Source organism: Pseudochaenichthys georgianus, chromosome 15, assembly GCF_902827115.2.
Source record: "Pseudochaenichthys georgianus chromosome 15, fPseGeo1.2, whole genome shotgun sequence".
NCBI classification, from domain to species: Eukaryota; Metazoa; Chordata; class Actinopteri; order Perciformes; family Channichthyidae; genus Pseudochaenichthys; species Pseudochaenichthys georgianus.
In genome coordinates this window covers 3,112,979-3,122,340 of record NC_047517.1, presented here as the reverse complement: position 1 = coordinate 3,122,340, position 9,362 = coordinate 3,112,979, and the positions used below count along the sequence as shown (strand labels likewise).

The 9,362-nt window shown below is 39.8% G+C and overlaps 1 protein-coding gene across 1 annotated transcript; it reads right to left on the bottom strand.

Annotated features, from left to right (window-relative positions):
- Positions 1-4,362: 4,362 nt before the first annotated feature.
- LOC117460047 (hatching enzyme 1.2-like) lies at positions 4,363-8,715 on the bottom strand. Its single transcript, XM_034101261.2, has 11 exons — positions 8,635-8,715; positions 8,502-8,555; positions 8,384-8,419; positions 8,247-8,297; positions 8,127-8,180; positions 8,000-8,046; positions 6,031-6,100; positions 5,831-5,945; positions 5,187-5,359; positions 4,828-4,909; positions 4,363-4,670 (listed from the first exon to the last, which is right to left on the bottom strand). The coding sequence occupies exons 1-11, from the start codon at positions 8,666-8,668 to the stop codon at positions 4,538-4,540; spliced, it is 849 nt and encodes a 282-aa protein (XP_033957152.1). The 5' UTR covers positions 8,669-8,715; the 3' UTR covers positions 4,363-4,537.
- Positions 8,716-9,362: the final 647 nt, after the last annotated feature.

Below are 9,362 nucleotides of genomic sequence, written 5' to 3'. Positions count from 1 at the left end.
TTGGCAACCATTCAGAAAAAATGTCAACCACTTGTTGGCCTTTGGTTGCCATTGTCAGTGGCAACCAGTTTTTAACATAAATAAATAAGGACAGCAAACAGCAAAATGTGTACCCCGAAATAGATAAATGTTAATTATTTGTTGTATTAAGAGTGATATTTAATTATTGTTGTGACCAGTCAGAACCTGATACTTAAGTTGCACGTGCACTGGTGTAATTACGGAGCCAGAAAGCGATGCACGTTTACTCGCGTGCGTGGTGCGCTGTGTGTTTGTTTTACAAAAAACAGCCTTGTTTCACTGAAATAGCCTCAAAATCACAAACTGCCATTAAGAGTCAGATTCTTAACGAAATCTAAGGACACAAAGTCTACTTCATTATCTACTTTTTTCAGCTTTTTACATACAAAATTGTATCTTTCAGTAACTTTTTGAGAGAGTTAAGCATAAATCTGTCAAATATTCAAAACAGCGTTGTTTCACTGAAATCTCTCAAAATCACAAACTGCCATTAAGAGTAAGATTCTTAACGAAATCTACTGACACAAAGTACTTCATTATCTGCTTTTCAGCTTTTTATACACTAAAGTGTATCTCTCAGTAACTTTCTCAGAGAATTTAAGCATACATCTGTCAAATGTTCAAAACAGCCTTGTTTCACTGAAATAGCCTCAAAATCACAAACTGGCTGAAACTATACAGTGAATTGGAGAAATTACAGCACAGAGTTTGCTACTACGACACAGATCGTATAATCTATGTGACAAGACAGGGGGAGACTCCACTGCCCATGGGGGTTTATCTGGGGGATCCCTAAAAGTTATGCTTACCAGACCAAAAATCAAAAAAGTTGTGATGCGTTAGTGTAATCCCTTTCACACGCATCTTTTTTGATTTTTGGTCTGGTAAGCACTCTAGTGCCGGCATGGACATTCTTCCCATTGGGATAAAACACTCGTGGGCAATGTATTGAGGCGAAGGGATTGCCTTGGATTTTTACCGTCACTTGCCAGTCTAAATGAGTACACAAACAGCATATGAGTATGTATGCATGCATTGGACAATAGATGGCGCTCTTCTCATTAGTGTGTACTTATACTGCATGGTGGGGTGGCCAAAAGGCAATATGAGGGCCCACGTTCCATATATTACACAGTAACACGAGTATTCACTTACTGTGTACTTGTACTTATGGGGGGGGTGTCCGTCAACCCAATATGGGGTCCCACTTTCCACATATTACACAGTAACACGAGTATTCACTTGCTGTGTACGTCATGTTTTCATGCCGTACGGTGCCCTTTACGGCACAAAGGAAGGTCCGACCGCTTTGAGCTTGCTCTCATTAGAACCGGCTGGAAAAGTACATGCAGATTGATGCCTGTGCTGCTCCTAATGTCAAAGGTTACGGCTTGAAATGTAACAAAGCTCCAAAGGTTAGAGGTCACGTTTTCGTGCCGTACGGTGCTCTTTACGGCACAAAGGAAGGTCCGACCGCTTTGAGCTTGATGTCATTTGAACCGTCTCTGAGAGCAGATGCAGATTGTTGCCTCTGGTGCAACTAAATCTCAAAGGTTATGGCTTAAAATTTAACAAAACCTTCCGCTAAGGCCTTTTTGGAAGCTGCAGTGCTGCATGAGAGTTTAACCCTTTGGAGTCGGTGGACCTGCACATCATTTGAAGTAATTAATCATATATTTTCGATTATAAGGAGTAGAAACATGATTCAGATATCCGCGGAATCGCTGGAAGAGTAGCTTTCCAGCGGTATCTCCTCTGAGACTGTAACCAGGGCACAGCACCCAATATGGCCGCTCAAAGCAGCTTGACTTTACACTGTGGGATTGGTGGATTCGTGTGTCCGTCAAGGAAATCTCGGCCGGCAGCCATCATGGTCTGAAATGACCAATGGACATTGAGAAATCACTAAGGACCTACCCACCAAGTAAAAAAAACATAAACCACGTGTCTCCCATCAGTTTACGTCTATGAGGAGAGAGAGAGATACAGAGAAAATGGCTAAAAAAAACTTTACAGTTGCCGACTTCGCTAGAGATTTTTTTCGCTAGCAGCAGTGAAGATAGAGCCTCAGAACCTGAAGTCTTCGACGAAGAAGAAGAAGAAGAAGAAGAAGAAGAAGAAGAAGAAGAAGAAGAAGAAGAAGAAGAAGAAGAAGAAGAAGAAAAGGATCCATTTGGACATGGGTAAGTGTAAATAGTACAGTAATAGTGTACTGGCAATGTGTGGGGAATACCGCGAACATGAACAATAATAGGTTTATTGATATATATTTTTTATCGATAGTCATGAACTTTTTATTGGACAAAATAGACTCTCCATTAGCAAACGTTTACTCTGTGTTAACGTTATTTTGGTGTGTAAAAGTGAGATTACATGTGTAGATGATTTAAATTAATCATTTATTTGTCCTACAACGGAGACATTTACAGTGACATGTTTTAGCCATCGATTATTTTATCATACTGTTCTGTACAGATGGGACTTTGTCATAGATTTATTTATATGTGTGCCTAGTATTATTGTACCGTCCCGTACAGATGAGACTTTGTAATCAGATGTAGCCTATGTATATGTGTGTCTGTGATTTTATACTGAATGTAAAGTAACTGGAAGTGCGTGCGTCCTTCTCCAACCTCCCAAACTTCCTTTTTATTTGTGCTTGAGCAACATTTTACTTTAACTTTATTTCAATGAAATTAGTTTAAATTAGTTATTGTCCTACATTTTAATTTGTTTTACAGAGATGTTTCACAGCTGCCTGGGCCTAGTGGCCCACAGGCGGCGTTTATCCAGCAGCCAGAACATCTATCTGTGCCGGCCCCCAGGTCAAGATCTACTGTGGCTCAAGGGCCTTCACCAGAGCCATCACCACCAAGGACCAGCAGACCAGCCCCGAAATGCTGACATTACAAAATGCATGGTTTATACTGCAATGGCAGTGAGATCAAAAAAGGTGGTTTGAATGGCAGTCAATGAGGCATTTTTACTACCTCTAGAAGGTGTCTAGAGGTAGTATCTAATACGTACAAAATAATAATGCAGTCAAATCAATTTTGTTGCTAATCTTTGACTCATCCAAGACTCTAATAATCACCAAAGTTACATCCCTCTACTAATTATTATATCGAACATTTTTCATTTTTTGTGTTCTTTTTTAATAAATAATGATATAATTCAGATAATGAAACAGGCATTTCATGGGTTAACATCCTGAAAAATATCGAATATTTGGTAGATTTGAATACGTTATAAGTTGTTTAAGTGATTTATGAAAAAAAGTAGAAAGAAATGTTGATGTATGATCATTTAATAGCAGTTATTATGGGCGTGTACATTTTTGCCACGAAGGGGTCCAGAGGTAGTATCTGACACTACGTAAAAAATAATAATGCAGTGAAATTAACTGTATTGTCAATCTTTGACTCATCCAAGACTCTAATAACCACCAAAGCCCCATCCCTCTACTAATTATTATATTGAACACATTTAAGGTTGTGTTTTTTTGTAATAAATAATAAATAATGCAAATAATTAAACAGGCATTTAAAGAGATAAAATCCAGAATATTATTGAATGTTTGGTAGTTTTGAGTACGTTATAAGCTGCTTAAGTGATTCATGAAAAAAAAAGTAGTAAAAAAAAAAATTCATGTATGATGATTTAATAGCAGTTATTATGGGCGTGTACATTTTTGCCACGAAGGTGTCCAGAGGGTACAAAATGCATCACGAGAGTATACAAAACACGTAAGAGTAAACGACAATGGATTTCAAAAATTTGACTCAAAAGAAGACTTCTTACAGAATTCCATGCCAAAAGCTGAAATGATTACGAAATCAAAAAAAAAAGTCAGGAAAAATGTACAAAAATGCCCGAGGAGGGCACAAGGGTTAAGGCAGTCTTGAATTTTATTTAGATGATTAATTTCATCAGGCTTGATTGATAAATATAGTTGAGTATCATCCACATAACAATGAAAGTTTACAGAATGATTCCTTATAATATTGCCTAACGTTAGCATATATAATGTGAACAAAATAGGTCCGAGCACTGAGCCCTGTGGCACTCCATGGCTAACTTTGGTTTGCGTGGAAGATTCATCGTCAACACGTAGAAACTGAGAGCGTTCAGATAGATAGGACCTAAACCAGCCTAAAGCAGAATCTAATATAGAGTTAAATGCAACAGTAAGGCTATTTGTATCATCATCAACATGAATATTAAAGTCACCTACGATAATTACTTTATCCGTTTTAGGTACCAAATTTGATAAAAACTCAGAGAATTCTAGGTATAGGCTTGTAGGTATACGTTTTCAATAAAAGGAAAGAGCAAGCGGGGTAGGATTTTCAAAAACTTTATTAATCTCATGGTTAATGTCAGTTAACATCAGCGTGGCTCAGTGCGTCCCTCCTCATGTCTGAGTAAAGTTTGAATACTTTGCATGAACTGAAAACTGTACTTCAGTTTGGATTATGCATGCGTCTGTAATATATTTCGACAGTAGCGCAGTTGGTTAGTCGTTACCACAGTGGTAGAGTGAGTTCAGCCTCAGTACATCCAGCTCACTGAGGTGTGTCCTTTGATCTATCTGCACCCCGCTAGTCTTCGACAACACCGTCGGACTGCCATCTTGACTGAAGTAAGACCTGAAACAAAAGATCATTTACTAAATAGTTGTGTAGGATTATAACATACAGTTCTTCCCAAGTTAGAATTCATTCATCCTGTATTGGTATTATTATTCGTTTTTCTTTTTAAATGTTATGCAGGGGAAGAAATACACGAGGATGGGTTCAGACTTACTCCCCGTAGTGCATGATGGAGTTGAGGTCATACGGCAGGTTCTGAGTGTCTCCTTGTTTCACCTCGAAGTTGCTTCGTTTCCCTTTTTAAAATCAGGAATTATTCATTACACCTTGATTTCTGCAGAACATGGAGTTGGTTTGTTCTAATCATCCTAAGCTACAGCACCATTTTATGTTTTATTTCTGTGCCTTTAAGGATTTGTATCATCTAAAATAAAACATTCAAAACTTACAATGTACTTCTACATCGAATTGCCCCAAAAATACATAGCCTATGCAGTTTAAAATATGTGAAATGGAAAAACTATTCATTGTGTTTTCTTAATACAGGATAATGTCTCCCAGCGAGGTGTTCACCTGGCATGATGTTGCTCCACTCCACAGAGATGTACTGGTCGCGGTCCCTGCGGTTGTGTTCGTGGTGCAGACCCAGAGCATGGATGATCTCATGGCAAACATTACCCACAGAGCACGAGGGTGCGGAGTACAGCGCCTGGGCTCCTCCTACACATCCAACGTAGGACGAACAGCTGCAGAGACAAGAAAAGGCATTTAAAGGCAAGTGGAAAGAAACTTTTTAAACCAAATGTATCCATGTGTTGCTGCAGTATAGAGAGGCGAAGTCCCTCCCTTTCCGGGGTACCTCCATGGGACCTTATTTCTGTGAGTTATTTGCACAATTTTTACCCCAAGAAAATCTATCTTCCCAGTTATCATTGGAACTATATCCACTGGAGAAACTCCCTGAAATAGATACAAATAAATAACCTTCAGTCGAGGCTATTTATACGAGAGCAACACTTGTATTTTAACTTCTAATACTTAAGAAACAAAAGAGTTTGCCTTCATTTGCTGCCTTATGTGAAAAGAAAAAAATATATTTAAGGTGTTCACAAGTGTTATATTACTATTAGATAGTTATGAGTGAAGACACAAATCAAAATACCTCAAGACAAGAGAGAAATAATAATAGTTTTGCGTTGAATAGTAATATCTCTCACCCTTTGCCATTACGGAACTCGATGTAGTTCAGCTCTGTGGTGTGAGGCGTGAAGCGAATGCAGGTGACGTCTGAGATCATCTTGAAGGCAGCGTGGATGTCAAACGCTCGATCAGCTGTTGGAATGAAAACATAACAGTTGCTAATCACTTGTTGCTAATGAGTCAAACATTAGAGCGGGTTAATAAAGAATCCACCCACCGAGTTCCTGACTGATGGTGTACGGCATGACGGCGTCCGACCACAGGTTCTGCACGGCATTCCTGTCCTCCTGAAAATATAAACAGCAACAACAGTTCGGTTTTATCGCCACACTTTCAACACTTCCATGGATTTATAAATATGGTTGTTCATCGTCTTAATTTACCAGTTTTGAGCCCAATTTCCATCAACAATTGCAGAATTCTGAAGACTTCATTTTACAACTTAAAAGGTGGGGTTGTAGGTAAAGTCTTTAGTCTTATACATCCATGGGTAAAATACACAGCCGGAAACAATCTGCCTCTTCCTTCAGACTTCCTTACAGAGCCCCTCCTCCAACACACACATGACCAATGAGGGCACGAGATGAGTTTGTGCACAGATGGAAGGCTGACAGGCAGGCAGGCCATCAAGTTATTTTAGCCAGGCCGGCTCAGATGATTGGTCGTGCTTTTTACAGCGCCACGGCTTCCACAGATGACATTTTTTAATGTATTTATTGTCAAAGCATTTAATGTATTCATTTCTATCGGGATGTTAAGAGCATTCCATGGAATATAACAAGTGTTTCTGAAGTGAATTACTTACCCCACCTTTAAGGTCTGCCTGACTTAAAAAAAGCATTATTATTATTTGTAATAATTCTAAGAAGTAGTCGGGAGGGCAGTAGCGTGGCGTGGGAAAAAAATTAGGGGAAGCCAATAATACGTCCTTTCTTTTGGGTCGGGGGTGGGGTGGTCAATGTAATAACGTAACCAGGTGAGTGATTACAGCACCCGGTATCATTTTACCCACATTTGTATCATACAGATGCAGGACTTACACACGCCTGTTATCTAACCGACAGGTCCGCACGCACTCTCCAGCCGAAACTCTAATAAGCATTCATTCACAAACTAAATCAGGAGACCTTTAACGTTTTACGTCCGATTCGCTCCTTTTTTCCTCGCTGTACACAGCTCCAGTTTGGGCATTGGCCTGTCATCAGATTGTATTTGTTGTTGCTGCTGTAGCGGAAGTTTAGTACAATTATTTTTGATTAAATACTCCAAATCTCCACCCTCCATAATTGCACTTGCTTCAGTTGCTTGCTACTTTCTAACTGCGGTGAGAGTGATGCAGTGCCGCTATCTATCTTCTATCGATTAGATTTATGATTCGAAAATTATAAAAGTAGGGTAGACATGTGGATATTATCCGACTGAACAAAACGTGCATTTATCTAACAGGTTCGTTTTCCACTGACCTTATTTCGAGCTATTTTCCAAAATCCTATGGAGAAATCTCATTGCTTTTTTGTCGAGGGAAACCGAGCGCATCTTACTTCCGGGTTTTAGGACTCGTCACTGCAACACTAAGTTGATGCGCCTGCCATGCCAGCCGCCTCTGGCTTCCCTTGGGATGGCCCTGACCAATCACAGGTTGGCAGGGGCATGATGTGAGCCTCATCTGATTGGTCAATCCCTTCATTTTTTTTCACCAAGGGAAGCCAATTTCGGCTGGCCTCCTCTCGCAACAGAGAGTGCAATCTACTGTTTCACCATAACATCTACAGGGGCGCTGTTTCACTATTTGTAAAATACTCAATGAGAATGGGGGCGAGATGGACCAGCAGCAACACACAACAAAGAATGACCGAAACTAAATTAAGTGTTTTTATTTATTTATTATAATTATATAACTACAATCTGAAAAAACAGGGGAAGCCTGGCTTCCCTTGGCCTCCAGGAGAAAACGCCACTGGGGGAGGGGAGTAGTGGTGGCAAAGGTAGAATTGTTATTAGTTTAAATATTTGTAGTTTAATGCATTTGTTTTATTAATTTCCCCTTCAATGCTTTCCCTTAGTGTGCCGGCTCGCCCCTTGGTGCTCAGGAGTCTTTATTCTTTGTTTTGCAATAATAAAAACTGTTGGCCAGGAATGTCATTGCATCCTAAAGAAATGTGGGAAATAAAAGTTGTCCTTATTACCGGAATCAAAATGTCTCCCTCTTGGACAATCACGTCATCTTCAAGCCCTACGACGTGATAAAACGAGTCACTGTACATTGCATCTATGAAAGACTATATTTGTTTTACACATGTATTCAAAGTTTACCTTCTAGAGTTTCTGAACTGGATCGCTGTGGCTCTAGCATTGACACCAACACACCTAGAGAAATCTGAGGGTTAAATCAAATCATTTTAAAACACGACATTCAATATCTGATAGACGTACCTGTTGCAGGATGAGTCATATTCTGGGTGCCATTTAAGGGAATGACACTACCTGTACATTAAATATTAAGTGAAATATAGTTTAAAACAAATAGAGATATAAACAGAATGTTCAGTTTGTATACAATTACAGTTTACCTTGTTTTTGCACATCTGACATCGCAGTAACATTGTCTACAAAAACAAGGAATTCCTCATTAATAATTTCTATATTTGATCAAATGCTTTAAAAAACAATAATCAATTGAACACCAACCTGTTGCATGACTGGTATCCTCCTGTGTTGCATTTATAGGGACACCACCAACGACTGCATGAAAAGAAAGAGTGAATAATCATTATTATTATTATTAGGCAAAATGTGTACTTTTGAATGCTTACATTCTTACCTGAAAGCATGCAGATGAAGACCAGAAGCCACATATTGCAACACAGTTTCAACAAACTAACAAACTATTAGTGATGTTACGTATTGCGCCGAGGCTTTGGAGCGTGTGTCGAGTAATCCCCGAAGCTTTTTGTGAAGCATGTACCGAGGCTTGTATCGTTTTGGGCCAGTGACGTCACCGATGACAAACGAAGCCTCGCTGCCTGTCGATACCACGTGACTGCTTCAGGAAGCGATTCAGATCGGTTGAACCGTTGAACCACTCACAACTGTTACAATTATTGTGTTATGTCACGTTTTCTATGTCTTGGTTTGGGTGTTTTGCTGTTCTCCCCGTCATGTTTTCCTCTTGGTATATTGTCTGGTCCTTTTCCCTGTGTTTTTCCTCCTGTCGTTAGATTCCCTGGTGTGTCTAATTTCCTGATTGTTTTCACCTGTCACTCCTTGTGTGTCTCCTGTGCTCTTCAATGTCAGCCCCACCCCTGATTGTTCCCACCTGTGTCTAGTTACCCTGTGTTTAAATTCCCCTGTCTCCCAGTGTTCAGTGTCGGTTTGTCTTGTGATTTGGCTTGTCCTCGGTGAGTGGTCTGTTCTGCCTGCATATATATATATATAGCCTTGAAATAAAGGAATTATTTTCACTTTAATCTGCATTTGGGTCCTACCTGCTTCCTTCGCTCTACCGTAACATTTGCCGGGGGTCCCGCCGTCTGCTCTCCTGCCGGGGGT